The 20,350-nt window shown below is 37.9% G+C and overlaps 1 protein-coding gene and 1 long non-coding RNA gene across 5 annotated transcripts; both read left to right on the top strand.

Moving 5' to 3' along the window:
- Positions 1 to 1,464: 1,464 nt before the first annotated feature.
- LOC116404552 lies at positions 1,465 to 4,074 on the top strand. Of its 2 annotated transcripts, XR_004217441.1 has the most exons (5): positions 1,465 to 2,162; positions 2,263 to 2,340; positions 2,429 to 2,479; positions 3,331 to 3,391; positions 4,049 to 4,074. It is a non-coding gene; the product is annotated as an uncharacterized LOC116404552 (long non-coding RNA). The 2 variants fall into 2 exon arrangements; XR_004217440.1 differs by lacking the exon at positions 4,049 to 4,074 and having other exon boundaries at positions 1,467 to 2,162; positions 3,331 to 3,670.
- Positions 4,075 to 5,389: 1,315 nt separating this feature from the next.
- Positions 5,390 to 19,698, top strand: LOC116404550 (E3 ubiquitin-protein ligase UPL6-like). 3 transcript variants are annotated; one of them, XR_004217409.1, is made up of 7 exons: positions 5,390 to 6,522; positions 6,835 to 7,015; positions 7,137 to 7,212; positions 18,321 to 18,377; positions 19,302 to 19,382; positions 19,516 to 19,563; positions 19,674 to 19,698. XR_004217409.1 is itself a non-coding variant. In XM_031887281.1 (5 exons), exons 1-4 carry the CDS (start codon positions 6,416 to 6,418, stop codon positions 19,304 to 19,306), a joined length of 369 nt encoding a protein of 122 aa, XP_031743141.1. In that variant the 5' UTR covers positions 5,390 to 6,415; the 3' UTR covers positions 19,307 to 19,382; positions 19,516 to 19,563. The 3 variants fall into 3 exon arrangements, 1 of the variants encoding a protein (XP_031743141.1); XR_004217410.1 differs by having other exon boundaries at positions 19,678 to 19,697; XM_031887281.1 differs by lacking the exons at positions 18,321 to 18,377; positions 19,674 to 19,698.
- Positions 19,699 to 20,350: the final 652 nt, after the last annotated feature.

Here is a 20,350-nt window from a genome sequence, read left to right as displayed (position 1 = left end):
ATATAATATTAATGGTAAAATTATTATTTAAAAAAGAAAAAGAAATTCATTGATGTAGTAATTAAATAATTAAATTAATGTATTAATATTTGATCCAATATTGTAATATATAGAATACGATAATTTTTTATTCTAACATGTTAATGTGAAATCACAACAAATTATGCATTTTTTCACCATTTGTTACTACTTTGAATCAATTAAATCCCTGTGTATGTTTGTTTTCTTTTGAACTTTGGAATTTCGTGACGTTTTTTTTTCCTAATGTGTAACTGCAAGAGTTTGTTTTGTTTTTCTTTTACATTTACATTTCACATGTAAATTTGGAGGAATCAATGCACCAATTTGATGTGTGTGCAACCATCTCCACTCTAAACAGAATGCATCGTATCTTGAAGATCAACCAATCACATCCTATCAACATTAGTTACATATATTCAACATAAGGTTTTATTTTATGAAATATAGAACTTTATTTTGTAAACTAAAAAATTGGAAAAATCATCTTTCCAAACATTAAAATGGACACTTACACTATAAAAGTCACAACTACGTTAGATCACAAAAGGTAATATAATTTTTTTTCGACAATTTAAGAATAAAATAGATGTATATAATTTTTTCTCCACGAGCCCATTTAGTATAGTAAAGATTTCAATGCTGATTACAAATTTAGTTTACATCATGTCAAGGTATTTTTTTTCCTAAAAAAGGTGTCAATAAATTTGTAACCTTTTGCTACTAAACCCAACTTTAATTAGTGTTTATGTAATGTTTTGAAATATTTATAAAATATAGTACAACTTTAGTAATTTTTCATCGGCAGGAAATTATCTATTAATATAAGTCTATTAGTGTCTATTAGGATATTATATTTTCAAATCTCGTCTTTTATTTAGTTATTTTGATTGGATGGAATTATCTATTAATTGATTTTTTTAATCTAATCTTAAATTTTAACCAAAGTAATCAATTCCAATCGCCATCCCATTGTAATGTTATTATTTTAAAAATTAAACTTCATTTTATTTATTGATTAAAATCTTCAAGTACATAGCCTTCAAAGAAGATTGGATATAACCAAAATAATGCTGCATATATCATTTAGAGTCTTGTCATTCTTCAAAAGCAACGATGTATCTTTCGGTGGCTATGCGAACTTATCTTGACAGTCACCAATATTTGTCATGGCACCAGAAGTTACAATATTGACACCATTAAAGTCCCCAAGTGCCAAGTTACAATATAGCTGTCATTGTAACGCCCCAAACTCGAAGGTAATTTATTTTAAGAAAATTATTCGATTTGTACAAGATTTATTTTTTTGAAGAAAATATGATGAAGGGGGAGAAAGAAGATTTGAAAATGTGATAATATAATTATATATATATTTATTTATATTTTAGTTTTATTATTTAATTTAAATAAAAGAAAAGAAAAAAAAAAAAGAATTTTTTTTCCTTTCTTCTTCCTCCCGCGCGCAACCCCCATTTCCCCTTCATTTTCTTTTTCTATTTTCTCCTTCACCGATCCCTACCTCCAGCCGCACCCTCCAACCGACCACCATCGCTTTCATCCTTCTTTTCTTCTCCGATCCACGGTCGCCGCCCCTATTCTTCTTCCGTTTCTCTTTCTTTTCTACCATACCCAGCCGCCGCTGCAACCGTCGGCCGCCATCTCTGTTCGCGAAGCAAGGCCGCCGTGTGACCTTCCGCCCAGCGCCGTGTGACCCTTCGCCCAGCGCCGTTTGACCCTCTGCCCAGCGCCGCGCAACCTCTGTCTCCGCGCCGTCGTCCAGATCTGCGTCGCCGTGCCCCGTCCTAATCGCCTCTGTCTCCGTCGAAGCCAAGCCCAGCCGCCGCCCATTCCTTTCTCCTCCGTTTTCTGCACTGCCGCGCGACTCTCCGTCCGTCTGTATACAGTCTCTCCGTCGCACGTCGTCTCTTCGCAAAGCTGCTGCTCGACTTCTTCCGCGAATAACACCTTTGACGTCCGCGCAATCAGGTTTTAATTCGCTACCGTGAACCGAACTAAAGACCCCAGATCCAACTTTCTGCGCGTCGAGTTCCTTCTTCGTCCTGCCGCAGGTAGCAAACCCACGCCATTCGATTGGGTTGTTCGCTGTCGTTCCTGCTTTGCCACGAGTCATTAAATTTTGATTGGTAAGATTGAAGTTATGAAATTTGTAACTGTTTCCAAAATAAACTCAAGTAATATTGCTGGATTAATTGGTTGGATAAATAGTTTACTGTTCGATTATAGGTTGAAGGTAACACTCGAATTCATTGGGTTCGCAGCAAACAATTGATTCTAGTTGGAACTCGTTTTGTGAAGATTTGGGTAAGTTGTAAAAAAAAAATCACATTGGGTTGAATTTAAATGATTGATGCGTTGAAGAGAATTATTGAGAAATTGTCTTAATGTTTAGGTTCGTTCTTCGTAGACTTCAACGTGGTTAAGGAGCTTAACTAACTTGAAAGTAAGGGATTTTCTACTAGACTCAACAACAAAATTAATATATAATGACTAATTAAGATGTATTGATTTGAACTGAGTAGAGATGACTGTTATGATGTATGTTTGGGCATTGACTTAAAGTTTAATGTTTGCTATGTTTGACTGGGAGAAATTAATACATATATGTGCATGGATTGATGTAGACTGTGGTTGAGTATATGTTGTGACTGTCTAGTTATGTATGTGTACAAAGATAAGGATGTGGAAACGACTGAATCTCGTAGATGTTGCTTATATAAAGTGTGGATTTGATTAGTAGATTGATTGTTGTCTAGACTGAGTGTATAATCTACTGTTATGTTGTGTGCTTGTGAACGGAAGAAACGTCATGGTGGTGCCCTTGGTGACTGAGGAGGAGGTTATGATTGTTTAGCTTGTTAACTGATGTAATGATATGTTTTTTTATTGACCTTGGACTAAACTAGAGTAAGACGACTGTTTGAGGTTAAATAAAGAGTTTACGTGATGAGAATGTTTAACTGATCTGTGAATGACTGTTAAGATGTTTAGAATGGACTGAGGGGAAAAATTGTTAGCTTTTATTGGGATGTGTGCCTTGTAGGTGTCACACGGATCACCAATTATTCTGCACCTTCAAGAGCATTAGACTGATATGTGTTTCTGCAGAACACTAGACTGAAATGTACGTCCCTCGGGGCGTTAGACTGAAATGTGCCTCCTACGGGATCACAAGACTGTGACTGTACAGGGTGTCCCAATAGAATGTTAACAATTTATTTTCCCCTGACGGGACCAGTAGAGGGTCTCGTACTGGGTATTTTTATACTCACCCTCCTTATGTTTAATTTTCAGGCAAAGGTAATAAAGACGGCAAACCGACGAGGGGCAGAAAGGAAGCGTGATTGCCATAGGGGTTATTTTAAATTGCTTCCGCTAAATGTTTTGTTTCACGTGTTTTGTTTAGTACTTGAGATTGTTTAGAAAATTTTATAGTTGAACTGTATTCACGAATTAGTAAATTTGTCTTGAAGGTGCTGGTTATTTTAAACCGGGCCCAGGTATAAATTTTTGTTTTTCTTGAGACTTTGAAATTGTTTGAGATTGAGATTTTGTGTAAACTCAGGTCCTTATTTGAAATTAATGACTTCGACTTACCTAGAAAAGTTGGGTCGTTACAGTCATGTTTTTTGAATTCCTTGCCATTGTTGAGTAGTAACTTGGCATTTGTTTATTAAAAGGTTTTAATTAAGATTATGGTGTTCATAACTTTGTAGTCACACTAAATAACTTAAAAGAGTTAGTTTGACAGTTGACAAACATGATAGTAATGTGATAGTGAGTGCAAGGGTAAAAAGAGCAGCTTCTGTTGGGTTAAAGTGATGTTTGTGTTTTTTAGTGTGATGTGTTTTGTTTTCAAGTTCGTTAGTAGACGTATTACTTAATTGAAAATTTTGATACCATAGCCAGTGTAGGGGAAGATGAATGGAGGGTGCTATTAGACTAGTTAAGACTTATATGTATCCTAATTTTAGTAATATATAAAATTGAGAGAATTTCCTTTGATTTTCAGGAACAAGGATGAATAATCAATTAAAAAGGAATGAAAAGGTTTATCCATGCAAGCTTCAAACCAAAGTCAAGGATGTCGATCCTTCTAGGGGAGTCCAAAGTTCCCCCTTATTTTTCTCCATTTACTTTGATTTTCAAAAGCTTTTAGGACAGACAAAGCAATTTTTTGAGTGGGTGTGGGTAATAGCTTGCTTAGCTTGCATGTTTAGTCTAAACTTCGGGGTTCAAATTTTGCCCAAATTTAAAAAAAATTTCAGAATTCTTTCCATACAAAATGAGCATTATACCTTCTTAGCTTAATTAGATCTTGCATAAAAAGCATGATTGGCAACCCTTGAGCACTGAGCTCGGGTTTGCAATGTGAAATTCTAAATTTTGATGAGTATATGTGCTGAAATTTGAGAATAAGCGGCTGTCTTTTTTGTTGTAAGCTCCTTTTAGCTATTTCTTATTGAGGTGTGAATGCATGATTGAGAAAATGGTATGTATGTTGTGAATGCTTGATTGCATGTATAATAAATAAGTGCATGAATACTTTTCTAGCTTTGTCTTCCTTTGTTGCTTTGTCGTGACTTACCTATGATGCACTTAGTCCAAACCTAGCCTAGATAGAGTAAAAAAGGGATAGGAGGCACTCTTTAGAAACTAAGATGGTTTTAACAAATTTGTCTTGTCAAACATGAGTTAGAAACCTCTTGCCTAGCCACAGTGAACTAAATCCCTTTAGAAAAGGGTCGACATTAACAAAACTTATTGTCACTCCGAAGGGAGCAATCAAACTTAATTAGGAACTAAATGTAGAACCATAGAAAGGTTAGCCTACCGGTTCTAGCAAGACCTAGTTACCACATTGCATACCAAAGAAAGAAAACAGAGACTTGACAATGCAAAACATAAAACAGTAAGACAATCAAGAGCTATAAAAAAAATCAAACAACATATCCAATATACATTAGAAAAAGCCCATAAAAAATGGGGGAAAACTTCACTTTTGGCCTAACCAAAACCAGACCACCTACTCTTAGCGTTCTAAACACAGCATCGAGTTTGATGAGGGCTTTGAAAAGAGAAGGAATCCTCCCCGATCCACATTAGGGGAAAACAAGGCTTGTTGTCACTCCGAAGGGAGCAGTCAAACTTAGCATTGAGTTTGACGAGGGCTTTGAAAAGAAAATGAATCCTCCCCGTTCCATAGTAGGGAGAAAAACGAGGCTTGTTGTCACTCCGAAGGGAGCAGTCAAACTTAGAAACTAAGTTTAGAACCATAGAAAGGTTAGCCCACCGGTTCTAGCAAGACCTTGTTACCACATTGCATACCAAAGAAAGAAAAGAGAATTGCAAATGCAAAACGTAAAAAAGTGAGACAATCAAGAGCTATAGAAAAAAACAAACAACACATGCAATATACATACAAAGAGCCATCTTGGTTAGGTCAAGTAAAATGTGTTGAGTTCCCTAACTATCAGAGGCAGAAAAGATGATAGAAAAAATCCAGAATTTACACGAAGAAGTCCACAATCACCTAAAAGAAACAACTCAGTCCTACAAAGACGCAACAGACAGAAAAAGAAGACAAACTACCTTTACCAAGGGAGATTTAGTAATGATTCACCTAAGAAAAAATCGATTTCCAACCGAAACATACAACAAACTAAAAGACAGACAATTAGGACCATTCCGTGTCCTAAAGAGGATCGGAGATAATGCTTACAAAATAGAACTACCACCAGACTTACACATTCATTATGTTTTTAATGTCGCAGACCTAAAACAATACTATGCCCTAGATGATTTCTGCCTGGCCAACTAATTCTCAATAAATACCCCTTCTCTTAGCCATTATTGGCAGAGAATTCATTGCGAGAAATAATTCTACTTTGATTTACGTCAAATTATATGTTGTTTTTTATTGACCATTTTTACCTTCAGAAACTTCTTACCTTTGCAGCATATTCATTATTTTGCACCATAATTCCTTTTGTTTTAATATGTTTTATTTTCTTGAAGTTGGAGAAAACTAATTCTAGCCATATAACTGTTATTTGGCGGTTGCTAGTTGACGACTTTCCTTGTCATATGAATTTTAGGATCACTCATTTTTGCTTATGGTAACATTTGAACACGTTATTAGGTGGTACTCAAGCTTATTATGAGGATTTTCCCTTGGGAAATTATTATAAAAGTGACAAATGGAAATATTGATTGGTTTCTGAACCACTGTGGTGCCCTTGTTTGTTATTTTCCCTTATGTTGCTTAATACTTGGTTTTCTAATTGATAATGTCATCTTAAAGTGTTTCTAATTGATAGCACATATCTCTTAGTGTTAGTACTTTCTAACCTTTCTCTCTCTTACATATATAGGGGATATGTTGAGCATTTTCGCTAGCAAGGATTATGTACTTAACAAGGCCTTAGTGGATTACAGAGTTAAGAAATTTGCATATGCTTGCATCCAGATTGTACACCATAATAGGTAATTAGTTTTTTCCATTTCAACATTCCTTATTAAAAACTTATCCTTTTTAACGTTTTGAATGGAAAAACAGATGTTTGATCTATCATTGTTGATTTTGTTGGCTTTCTATGCTATGATCCTTTAATTGTATATGATATATTTCTTTTGTTGAAAAGTGATATATTTCTTAGATTTTGTTCAGATATATATAATTGACATAAAGGTTTTTTTACCTTCCGCAAACGAATTCAGACTAATCATATTTATATATATGATAAGTTGCCTTTATTTTTCCTCCGAATTATTCTTACTTGATGTTGTTCTTGATAGAAACCAATTGAGGAATCAACTTTTGGCTGCACCTGTGAACTCTAACACACCTGCAACTCTATTGTTGGACACAATTGTTTTCTTATTACAACCTAAACTCCCATGGGTTTGTAAAATTGTTGGCTACTTCCTGGAAAGAAATGCATATCCGTTGATGAGGGATATCACTTTGACAGGGAAGGTATAAATGTACTTCCTTTTTCTTCTACTTGCAAGTGGTTTTTTTATAGTTATTCTGTTTTGCCGTGGATTATCCTCTGCAGGTGTTTTCAGAGAACTAATTCACACTCAAACTATTGCAGGAAAGTGCAGATTCACATCCCAAGAGTTCATTGGCTTCTCTAGAATATCTGCTGTCTCTTTTGAGTTCTCATGTTGGTGAGAAGCCATGTTGTTGCCCACGTGTTGATCCCAATTTGGAGTTTCTCCACTCAAATTCTTACTCTTCCTTTACTGTGTAACCCTTACGAAACCCATACACGATTGTGAACGATTGTGCGGCACTTGTTCTAGCTCGGCGAACAAGTCAGCCGATCAAAATCTGCAAATCGCAGACAACTTTAACACATACTTCAACCTCCCCTCACGTTCTTGGAAAAATAGTTTTAGAAAACATGAAAGATGATTAAATTGATTGAAAACGTTGTTAAAACAAGCATTGAAGACTGTCAATTGCAATAAGAAAGCATAGACTGCAAAGAGTACGACAAGGCTTGGGCAGGGATTCAACAGGTATGCCTCCCCTATAGTACATTTTTAACATATGAAAATGCCGAAACGTCACACCCAAGCATATCGACTTGAAATTGAAAGCAACTACCTAAGCTACGTGCAAGACATAAAGACAAGGTAAATTGGGGCTAATCGGAGCATACGGCCATAGGTAAACACACCTTGGACAAGTATGCTCGTTACACTAGGGACTTGTTCTTCTGACATATTACACATTCCTCACAAGTACCGAATCATGGTAAGTATGTAGGATTGTGGGTATCAATGTAGATGTTTTGGACAACACAAACTTATCCTTATATCTTAACATACCTTGTCGGATGGAGAATTTACCCTCTGTTACTTCTTCCATTGCTTGTAGTTCTTCCATTATTTTGCTTAATTTTTCATACGCTTTGACTTCCTTTTTAGTCACCAGAATGTCAACCAATGTAGGAGCTGTTATGCTACCGAGGTTAATTGTAGGAGGCATCCAAGACAAGGCGTCTACTGCTTTATTCTCCAAGCTGAGTTTGTAGACCACCTCAAATGAGTATCCCGTTAGCTTCGCTACCCATTTCTGATACTGAAGCTGTATCACTCTTTGTTCTAACAAGAACTTCAAGGATTTCTGATCGGTCTTCACAATAAATTTTCTCCCCAACAGATATGGTCGCCATCGTTGCACATGCAAGACCACTGCCATTAATTCCCTTTTATGTACAGGCTTGGCTCTATCTCTTGAGGCTAACGTATGACTAAAGTATGCTATGGGACGCTTGGCTTGGACGAGTACGACTCCTACCCCATATCCCGATGCATCGGTTTCCATTTCAAATGTGGCATTGAAATTTTTTCAACGCCAAAACGGGCAGGGTCATCATCGCATTTTGTAGTTGTTGGAATGCCTCCTTAGACTCCTCAGTCCACTGGAATCCCCCTTTCCTAAGTAGTTGAATCAATGGTGCGGCAATGGAGCCATAGTGCTGAACGAACTTTCTTTAGTTACAGGTGAGGCCTAGGAATCCCCGTACCTCTCTTATATTACTGGGTATAGGCCATTCCGTGATTGCTCTGATTTTCTCAAGGTCCACTTCAACTCCTTGTCTTGAAATGATATGACCCAAATAATCAATACGTTCTTGTGCGAAGCTGCACTTCTTCTTGTTTGCATATAACTCATTCTTTCTCAGGATTTCCAATGCTAACCCAATGTGCTTCAAATGGTGTTCCAAGTTCTCACTGTAGATTAGTATGTCGTCGAAAAACACTAATATGAACTTCTGCAAAAATGGTTTGAATGTTGAGTTCATCAGAGCTTGGAAAGTGGATGTGGCATTAGTTAAGCCGAATGGCATAACCATAAATTCATAGTGTCCATCATGTGTTCGGAATGCTGCTTTTTCGATGTCTTCTCCACACATTTTGATCTGATGGTACCCCACCTTCAAATCAATCTTTGAAAACCAGTTTGCTTCATTTAATTCATTCGAAAAGCTCCTTAACCACCGGAATAGGGAATTTGTCTGGAATGGTTACATTGTTCAGCGCTTGGTAGTCTACGCAAAAACGCCAGCTGCCATCTTTTTTCATTACCAATAGAACTGGACTAGATATGGACTGTTGCTGGGACGGATAATTCCCGCTGTCAACATCTCATCCACAAGTTTGTCCATCTCAGCTTTCTGTTGATAAGCGTATCTATAGGGTCGAACATTTACCAGATCAGTGCCCTGTTTCAAATGAATGTGATGTTCAATATTTCTTTGCGGGGGTAGTGTCTTCGGCCAATTAGAAACATCTTCAAAATTCTTCAACACGACCGATACTGCTTCATCAGTAGTTAATACTTCTTCAATCCCGTTATCTTCCTGTGGCTCAAAGACTCTCTCCATTGCTCGGCACTCGATCACGAATCCTTCCACACTTTTGATCATGTTCTTGAGACTCACTCTGGATTTGGTCAAACTTGGGTCTCCTCTTATCACTACCTTTTCTCCTTGTTGCACAAAAGTCATTGTGAGGTTCCTCCAATCTACTTCCGTCATGCCCAATGAATACAACTACTGCATTCCTAACACAACATCTACCCCTCTCAATTCTAAGGGTAACAAATTTTCCACCACCTTCCACCCGTTCAACTTGATTTCCACGTCCTCACATACTCCTTTACCTTTTATCGCCTCCCCCGAGCCCAAGATTACACCATAGTGCGACGTTGCCTTCGTGGCCAGTTGTAACTCCTTTACTATCTTTTCGGAGATGAAGTTGTGCGTTGCTCCACAATCAATGAAAATGAAAACTTCTCGCTCACTGATATTCCCCCTCACCTTCATTGTCCTCGGATTGTTCAGCCCCACCACCGAATTAATTGACAGTTCGATGACAACATGATCTTCTTATGTGATTTCCAAACAATTCATTTTCTCCCACTTCTTCTATGATTTCAAATTCTTCATCATTCGCCCTGACCACGTACATTCTCAACTCTCTTTGCCCTCTGTTTTTGCATCGATGATCATGATAATATATCTCATTACAACGGAAAACAATGTCCTTTTTCCTTCCTGACTTGAAAACTCCGCGTCTAACAATCGCTTTGCCTGCCCCTCTCTTAACTTCTCTGGATGTCGTTCTCAGAGTAATCGTTCTCATCGAAAATAATGTATTTCTCTTATTGTCGCTATCGTTCACCGTCGCAGCACTCGTATTTTGCCTAGAACCTTGAGGCGGATATTTTCCTTGGGCGTACCCCTTAAGGTTGGCCTCATTGTGAATTATCTCTCGATTTTCTACGAGTTGAGCCGCGTGCACCATTTGAGCCACGTCGACCGGACGACAAAAATCCACTTCTGCTTTAATCCACGGCAGTAAACCGTTCATGAATGTTTCCTCCACCACTCTGTCTTGTAGATCGGATAACGGTTCCATCAGCTTATATAACTGGTTTCGATATTCTTCTACTGTCGTCTGTTATCCGATCCTAAAAAATTGTCCGCATATGGACCCCTCTTTTGCTGATTGAAAACGGATGAGTATTCTCTCCTTGAGGTTCGACCAACTGGTAAACTTGTCGTGTGCTTCTTGCGCCCTATACTAGTTCAGCGTCGGGCCTTCAAAACTAATGGTCGCAACCAGGACCTTCTCAGCATCAGTCAATTTGTGTATCTGAAAATATCTATCTGCTCGAAAGGGTCAAAAATTGGGTATTTTCCGTGTTGAAAACTGGCATCTCAACCTTCTTGAACTTATTATGCTCGTTCGCTCCGTCTTCTCCTTCTATCTTTCCATCCTTTGTTTCGTGCTCATGGTCCTTTTCGATCGAGCCTTCCTTCTTATTCGTTATTGTTGATACTGTCTCTCGCACACTCGACTCGGCCATTTTCTCACTCATAACGATATGCTCTCTGGTAATCGATTCCATGAACATTATCAACATTTTGTGAGTCTTCTTTGTCTGTACGCTGATCGTGGCTAATATTTCTTTCATTGTCGAAATTTTGCTTATCTCGCTTCTCATCAAATGCATCTCCTGGTCGTGCGCCTCCATTCTCTCCTTCATTCGTGTTTGGACCATCATTTTCCTCTTGGTCAGAAAAAACTGTCTCTGATACCAATTTGATAGAACTCTTTTGGAAATCCAATTAGAACTTTTATTGCTTCAATCAAAGAATGAGTTACAAGGAAAATCAAAATATCAGAACACTCAAATTGAGGAGGACTCAATTCGAAAAACAATCTAATTCCCTCTCTGCTATCCTATCGCTCAAGGAAGAGCATGAGTCAATTTTCTTCTAAACTCAGCATACCCTCCTCTTTCCTCCCTATCCTTATTTATTCTAATCAACACCTAACGACCCTCCTAAATCTCCTCAAATCTAACCGACGCCCAACAAGCTTTTTAAATCTTTTCTTCTAACAGTCCTTTAAATCTTTTCTTCTTCGCATGTGTGTTCCCTTGTGATCTCTCTCTTTTTTTTTCGACTATATTGACGTATGATAGGGGGGTCTATCAGAGCCCTTCTTTGACCTCCTTTCTTGGTTGCACCTTTTGAAGTCTTTTTGGATTCTTTTAGAATTTCAAAAAGAAAGTTTGTTTTTTTTTTTTTTTATCCTTCTTTTCTTTTTTGTTGTTCTTCTTCAAACTGAGGAAACAATCATTTTGTAATCATTCATTTACTTCGAGTATTGGATACCCTTTATAGCAAGTCCCAATAATCATTATTTTTTCAGTAAGAAGCAAGTTCTATATTCGAACTTGGTGTATATGGGCATAGTTCCCACTAACCTGAACATTTCCTTCTATTTATTTTAGTTCCCACTAACTTGAACATTTCCTTCCAGAAATGACTAATAAAGATTTTGTCTTGATCCGATACAACTTACTGCGGATACCCGTGCAATCTCACCACTTCTTTAACAAAAACTTCTGCTACGAAGCTGGCCATGTAAGAATGATTTATAGCTGTAAAAATGTGCATACTTACTCAGACAATCTACAACCACAAAAATCACTTCTTTTCCAGCTGATTTTGGAAGTCCATCTATAAAATCCATGGAAATATCCGACCACACTGTGTTAGGAATCTCAAGTGGCAGCAGCAATCCAGCAGGTAATAATGCAAGTGTTTTATTCCTTTGGCATACAAGACATTCTTCATAGTATTTCTTTATGTTTTTCTTCATTCCTTCCTAGTAAATCTCTCCGGTCATCCTCTTGTACGTTCTTAGGAACCCTGAATGTCCTCCAAAGACAAAATCATGAATAGGTATGCATGAATAGTGGGTAGTAGAACGGATGTTTTTGACATCACCAACCTTCCTTTGTATTTCAATACCCCTTGCTGTACTGAAAAGTTTGGAACTTTCACTTTTTGTTCTTTCTATTTTCTTCTGGATTTCCTGTAGGTATTGATCCCTCTTTTCCTCTTCTTGACTCACCACTAAATCGAGTAGTGTTGGGGCTGATATTTGATTTAAGTGCACTATACGGGGTGTTCTAGATAGAGCATCGGCTGCCTTATTCTCCAATCCCAGGATTGCAGACTACCTCAAATGAAATATCCCAAAAGATTGGCTATCCATTTTTGGTATTAGGGTTGAATCACCCTTTGTTCTAGCCGAAATTTGAGCGACTTCTGATCAGTTTTCACTGTAAATTTCTTCCCTAACAAATATGGTCTCCACCTTTGCACCGCAAAACACTTACTATTATCAATTCTCTTTCATAAACCAGTCGCGCTCTATCCCACATGCATAAGGTTTTACTAAAGAAGGATATTTGTCTCTTGGCTTGTACTAAAACGGCCCCACACCAAAACAAGATACATATGTTTCTATCTCGAGTGGTAGATTAAAGTCCAGCATAGCTAACGTCGGTAGAATCATCATTGCCATCTTCAACTTCTCAAAGGCAGCACTTGCTTCTTCAGTCCAACAATGAGTTCCTGTCTTCAAAAGCTGTGTCAAAGGGCTTTCGATACTGCCATAATTCTGCCCAAACTTCCTATAGTATCAATTGAGTCCTAAGAAACCTCGAACTTCTCGCACACTAGTGGGAATCGACCATTCCCTAATTGCCCTTATTTTTTCTGGATCAACTTTAGCTCCCTTTTCGGATATGAAATGCCCCAAATAACCTATTCTACTTTTGGCAAAGCAACATTTGGCTAAATTCACATACAATTCATTCTCTCGAAGGATCTCCAAGACTACTTCCAGATGCTGTCCATGTTCTTCTACTCCCCTGTTGTACACCAAAATGTCATCGAAAAACACTAATACGAATCTTCTCATATAAGGCTTAAAGATGTGGTTCATTAATGCTTGGAACGTAGAGGGGGCATTGGTTAGCTCAAACGGCATGACCAAGAACTCATAGTGTCCCTCATGTGTTCGAAAGGCCGTCTTCTCTACACCTCTCAGATGCATCCTGATTTGGTGATAACCCGCCTTTAAATAAATCTTCGAAAACATGTTGGCCCCATTCAGCTCATTGAATAACTCATCTATGACCGGAATTGGGAACTTATCTGGGATAGTGACATTGTTCAACTCCCGATAATCTACACAAAATTGCCAGCTATCATCTTTCTTTTTCACGAGAAGGACTGGGCTGGAATACAGACTGGTACCCGGTCATATGATGCCTGTCTTCAACATTTCATCAACTAGTCTTTCAATTTCCTCCTTTTGCCGATGTGCGTAACGATAAGGTCTGACATTAACTGGATCCACCCCCTTCTGAAGGGGTATATGGTGCTCAATGTTCCTCTTCGAAGGCAGCTCTTCCAACCAATCAAAAACATCATTAAATTTGCTCAACAGAGGAGAGATCATGTTGTCAACAGTGGCTGGCACTTCTTCATCCTCTAAGCCTTCCTCAGCTAGCCTTCCCTCCATGGCCCGACATTCTACCAAATAACCGTGATTATCAGCTCCCCATGTCTTAATTATAGACTTTAGGCTCACTTGGGTTTTGGTGACACTAGGGTCCCCCTTTATCTCTATCTTCCTTCCTCCATGTCGGAATGTCATCACCAAATTTTTCATATCAAATTCAGTCATGCCCAATGAGTGCAACCACCCCTAATTCCAAGGGTAAAAAGTTGTTTGTAATTTTCCACTCTCCTACCGTCACTTCAACATTACTGCGGATTCCTTTTCCTTTTGACCGCAACCCCTGATCCCCAAAATCACTCCATAGTTGGACGTTTTTCTGTCATTGGTAGGCTAAGGGTGGTTACAAAATTTTTTGCAATAAAACTGTGGGTGGCTCCACTGTCGATGATTATTACCACTTTGGTCTCTTTTATCTTCCCTTTCAGTTTCATGGTTCCAGGGTTGGATAACCCCACAATTGAGTTAATGGACAGCTCTATATTCATATTCTCCACTTTTTCAATTTCAATGGTCTGGGCCTCCGTTTTCCACATCAAAGTGTTCATCCTCAATGATTTCCAGTTCTTCTCCCATTTCCTTTACTACTAACATCCGTAATTCCTTCTGTTCCTTCACCTTACGCCTATGTCCAGCTCGTGATACTTCTCCTCACACTGAAAACACAGACCGTTTTCCCTCCGTGCTTGAAATTCAGCGTTGGAAAGACGCTTGGTCGGACCTTCCCTCCTCTTTTCATCTGCCGTCACTCTTTTTAACGTAATCGTTTCTCATTGGCCAGCTCCCTTCCGTGGGTTTCTGATTGGGTGTTTACTGTCGAGGTTTGCTTTACGTTATTATGCTTGAATTGTTGATTCATTCCCGAAACACTACTAAGCCCACATTCTCGACGAACCATCTCTCTATTTTCAATTTCAGGGCTAGTTACATCATCTTTGGCCAAACCTATGGGCTCCAGCGTTTCAACTTCGGATTTATGCCATGGGCTTAGCCCATTCATAAAGGTTTCTTCTAATACTATGGTCTGGAGGAAGGCTACCGGAGCTAAATATTTATCGAAACTGTTTCTATATTCCCCTACTGTCGTTTCCTGCTTAATCCTTAAGAATCTGCCTACGAGTGTTCCATCCCGAATCGTCTCTGAAATCGGACAACAACCTTTGCTTCAAATCTTCCCAACTCTTGAATTGTTCCAATTCATCAATTGATCTATACCAATCCAAAGCTGGTCCTAATAACTGATTACCGCTACCATTAACTTCTCTGAGTCAGTCAACTTGTGTATCTTGCATTTGAAATAACGATCGGCGCGAAAAATAACCATGAATCGGGGTCTATTCCATTGAAGATCGGGATCTCTACCTTCTTGAACTTGCTCCGGTCTGTTGTTTTTTCCTCGTCTTTCCTTCCATATTTCTTCGATCCTTCCGATATTTCTGAACATTCGTTTCGATCCCTTTTGTGTGGCTCACTGCGCCTTCTGTTTTCTTTCCCTTTTGTGTGGCTCACATTCCTAAACACATCCTTTGTTTTACTGCTAAACCAATGACAGAGTGGCTAACATGTGTAGAACATGGACTCTGGCAAACTAAAGTGTGTACTTCTTAACTAGTCCCTATTCGATGCTTAATTATGAAATTATATTTTCCAATTCAAATTATAGCATTAGTCTCTTTACATTTACTTAGTGAGAAGTCTCCTTTCCTGGTAATGAAAAAATTGTATATTCCAAATAAATGGCATACTATATAATCAATTATTTGACAATTATTTTTAGAAAGTTTAAGAATTCTTCTGACTAATGATGAAAAGAGGACGACTTCATATTTATTATTAAGTTGTGTTCACAGCTGCTCAAAGCCCTAACCCATGTATATGATTGTTGTTCGGTAGTGACATTTGTTTGTAGCTTCTCTGAACTTTTCACTGAGAAATTCTATAGGACACCTTCTAATGAGTTAAATTCCTATCCAAATTGTGGAAGTTATATATGACTTAATTAAACAATAATGCATCATTTGCGTACTCTAGTGGGATGGTGTTGTTGTCACCACCCCCTCCCAAAGCTCCTTATTTTCTGAACAACATCTAGCTCTGAAAGAAGGTGCGAGGGTTGGCAAGGATTGCCATACCTTGGCAAAACTTACCAACCGACTAACCTTTCTAACTTAACTACCAGTTACAACATGAATGCATGCTCAAAACAAACAGCGATACACAAGCTACATGCTTTAACTAATAACTTAAACCACTAGTTACAACTATTGTGATACATCAGCAGAAGCTTTAAACATGACAGTGACCTTTTTACTAAACTAACTTATAACATTGGAACTTTAACAATAAACATAGACATGCTCATCCTGAACTTTTCTTACAAAGTCAAAACTAACTTTCAAAATGACTTAACAATTTCTAGTAACTGGTTGGCTCAGCAAGCAATACGCTTAACATTAGGGAATGCATAATCCATACCTGAAAAGTGAGAAATGATTTGAAAGGATAAGTCGAAAGACTTAGTGAGTGACAATTTTTATAAAACATGCTTTCTAAAACAGTTAAGCATAAATTCTTGTCTTATAGAAACATTCAAGCTGTTGGAAATCATTTGAAAGACATGATACTCGAACTGCATTCTTGATTATAAATTCACAACCCGTTCTTAGCATGAAGTCTAGGTAATATTAACACCTCATTGTCAAAAGACGGCCTAGGCATTGAAACACCTCTTCGAAAAAAAGAAGGTATCCTTCTCCTCAATGGGCTCAACAAAGTACACCTTTCCTGATGAATTCAGCATAGGCTCGTCAACTTTCCCATTAGTAGTAGTAGAGTTAACCAAATGTGCACATACGACCGTAAAGAGAACATAGAACATATGGGCTGCTGGTTGCATTGCATAGAACATCCGCATGCTCGAACATCCAGAATTTGCTCAAAATTTCCCAAAACACCAAACATCCCAAAAACTACGTCATGACAATGCTGGCTGCACGGGCATGGGCGCAGGCAGCATGCACGTGCATAGAGTATCAGAATGCCAGTTGCATGCTTGGCTTGGGCCCACACATGCCGCGTGCACCTCACCGCATGCTGTCATAATCGTAAATTTTCAAATAGGGGATGGTGATTATGCGACGTTTGTTCTAGCTCGGTGAACAAGTAAGCTGTATGAAATCCAGAAGTCGCAAAAAAAGCACGCAGTACGGTATAGCCTCTTTCATGTTTTGAGAGAAATTTATTTTTATAAGACAAGAAGAGAAGAAAAGAATTGAAAACACATCTGTTAAAGAAAGCATTGAAGACTGTTAATTGCAAAGAAAGATTAGAATGCAAAGAGTGCAACAAGGCTTGGTCAGGGATTCAACTACTATGTCTTCCCTATAGTACATTTTAAACATTTTTAGCTATGACAGACTTGCATATGAAAATTTTGAAACGTCACACCCTAGGTCGGCGACAACAAAAGGAAACAAAATGGCTAAACTAAGTTATAAGACATAAATATAAGGCGGTTTGAGGATGTTCGGCCATGCGGCCATGGGCAAACAATGCCTTGGACAAGCATGCTCTTGACATTCTCCCCTACTTAAACAGTTGACGTCCCTGTCGACTGGCGAAGCTGGAACTCTTTGATCTTCCATTTCCACACTTCAAGGTCTTCGACACGTTCACAATTTGTTTCTTCCACATGGAGGTTCTTCTACTTGACCAAGAATTCGTGGATTCTCCCAATAGTGTTAAATTGTTGTGTGGTTGATCTGAAATTCCTTGTAGTGGTTGTAATCTGAATGCGTAGAATTTCTTGACAACCTCCATCGAATCTTGGAAGTCCCTTGAAGAACTTACTCCATCCAAACGCCCCAATTGGGGCGTCCATAAACTCTCGGAGGCGCCACGTCAGAAAGGAAAGTGTCGCTGTGGTCCTCTCTACCTTCACTTTGCTGGCAATGCTAAAACTTTGGGGCCTTGCCTCCCTCGCCACCTTGTTGGCTTCCCTCAGGTCTGGAGCTACCAAAATCTTGCCTTTCTTCCTTTTTTCATGTTTGGATGGCGTCTTTCTTCCTCACTTGAGGCCTTTTTTTCATCTTATGGGCTCATCGCCTTCAGAAGATGCTCTCTGGAACTTAAAATGCTTTGCACCTCCCTTTAGAGCTTCAACTCTAATTTGCATGGCTGTTAGATTTATTGAATGTTTTTCTTTCGAGAACACAATATGTCTATATCTTATTGTTCGGATTGGCTTTAACAGAACTTGAGTTTCGTTATGCTTTGAGTTCACTGAGTTTTTCTTCAAGTTACTAGAAATTAATTTGTGGTAAAACTAGTTCGAATCATATTTGTGGAAAATGATGATGGTGATTGCTTTATTTTAGGAACCTTATTTGATCGTGAAATTGGAATCTGCTGAGAAGACGTGGAAAAAATTATCGGTAATTTGTGCTTTGCTGTTAAATGACATTCTTATTTCTTCACTGATTCAAGTCCATCAATTGTTTGTATTTGGTGTCTATGCTTGGAATGGGACTGTTTATTTTGCATTGAATTTAAGAGCTCGTGCCTGTGTTAACTACTGATGTATGCATCAAGTTGTTGGAAATGTAAAGGGCATAAAGTGCAGAACATTGTTAACTATTGGATTAATGTTTCAATTGTTAAAGTACAATGGTTATCGAGCTGGAATAGGAGAAGTAGCTAAGATATGTCCTGGAAAAGTCGAGCTCACAAAATTTTTCTACTTCATCATATTATGATTTGTGCATTTTTTTTTTCTTGAAAATGCCAGGAAATGCAATTTGCAATTAATTTAACTGTGGAACTAGTGAACTCTATGTTGTTTCAGCAGTGACTAGAATCCCGCGGTGAACTTTTGAGTTTTAAAATTAATAGATTAGGTGCTTGACGATTCCATTTAGCTACTTCTAGAGCTATAGAAAATGAAGAAAAGAACGAATAACTTCCTCACTAGGGACCTTGCCTATGCACTTGATAATGAAATTGGAAGACAAATATTGAATGCATTTTGGATTTGGCCTATAGTGATCACCTTATAACTCCTTGCTTTCCTATTGCTGTTAGGATTTGAACAGGACCTTCTTTAGTTTTCACAATTAATTTTTAACCATTGCTTTCCTCCTGAAAGAGGACGTGGAACTGTGGTGTATCTGGAATCTCTATTAGTAGTCGTTATAACTAATAATAAAGTAATTTTATTTGAGTTTCTTCCCCTTACATTCTGTAGATCCCACTTTTGAAATTTGCATTTACATCTTTGATGTATTTCCAATTATGCTTTTGATTTGGTTATAGCTTTAATATTTTCCTACACAATAATCACTATCGATATTATTATTTAGGTTAAGCTGGTCAATCCAGATATTGTCTCAAACCCCACAGAGTATCAAAAACTAGCTCAATCAATATCAGAACTTGATGAGGTATGGCAAGGTTATCTGCCTCCAATACTATTATGTGTAACAGTTGGAATGACCTCTTTTACATATTCTTCATTAAATAAGTGTCTTTCACACTAACTTACTCTTGGTTGGTTGGTGTGGGTTGCCCGGACAGGTGGTATCTACTTTTAGAAAATTCAAGGAATGTGAGGCCAAAGCTAAGGTTGGTTTATAAGTAGTTGTTCTTAAAAAAGTTTCCCAACATAAAATTTGTTAAATTGATCTTAGTTTCTTCTTCTTTTGTTGTGATTATCATGCCAACCTTATTAAAAGACAGTGGGAACGATGAGGATATGGGTAGAGATGATTGCTTTAGAAATCAGTTCTTTATCCAGTGAGCTCAAAGATATCGAAGAGAAGCTTAAGGTGCTTTTGGTTCATGAACATGATTTTTGCATGTGGAATTGAAGCCTTTGTAACATCTGATCTTCAGGGTTTATCTGAGTAGGGGCAAAAATCACTTGAAGCTCTAAAGCCAAAACTGAAGGTAGGCGTTGAGAAAGGGTTTTGCTTTTATACATAAGCAAGTTGTAGCTGCTTAAAAACTCTCATTTCAAGAAACATTCATGGAGAGTAGATTGAATCCCAATAATCGAATTGCAACTTTTTTTAGTAGTTTGTATGTTTCCATTTTACCTCGTAATTATAAAAATAATGTATTCGTTTCATTAGGAGTTCCTAGTAATTAAAAATTTTGTAATAACACGGTTTAGTTAAACTATGCATCTCACCAAAAATACACTTGGATTGTGTTTTTTGGGTCAATACCAGAAAAAGTATATAATCTATATGTTGGCGATGTTCTTTGAGAGTGAAGAACGTTCCATGTTCACTTTGACTTCTTCTTTACTACAACAAAGCTTAACCAATCAACTTTTCTCCTCGTTTATGATTTGGGTTGCTTGATTAGCTTTTGCAGAAGCTTGTGAGATCTCTTTTTGCACTTACTA

The sequence above is a fragment of the Cucumis sativus genome, chromosome 6 (genome assembly GCF_000004075.3).
Source record: "Cucumis sativus cultivar 9930 chromosome 6, Cucumber_9930_V3, whole genome shotgun sequence".
Taxonomy (NCBI): Eukaryota; Viridiplantae; Streptophyta; class Magnoliopsida; order Cucurbitales; family Cucurbitaceae; genus Cucumis; species Cucumis sativus.
The sequence above is the reverse complement of the archived record's forward strand: the minus strand, read 5'-3'. Positions and strand labels throughout refer to the sequence as shown.

Excerpts from the sequence above, each read along its gene's own strand:
- LOC116404550 (XM_031887281.1), top strand. The coding sequence starts at position 6,416 with ATGTTGAGCATTTTCGCTAGCAAGGATTATGTACTTAACAAGGCCTTA. Across the intron at positions 6,523-6,834 it reads CAGATTGTACACCATAATAG|AAACCAATTGAGGAATCAAC; the intron begins GTAATTAGTTTT and ends TGTTCTTGATAG. Across the intron at positions 7,016-7,136 it reads ATATCACTTTGACAGGGAAG|GAAAGTGCAGATTCACATCC; the intron begins GTATAAATGTAC and ends AAACTATTGCAG.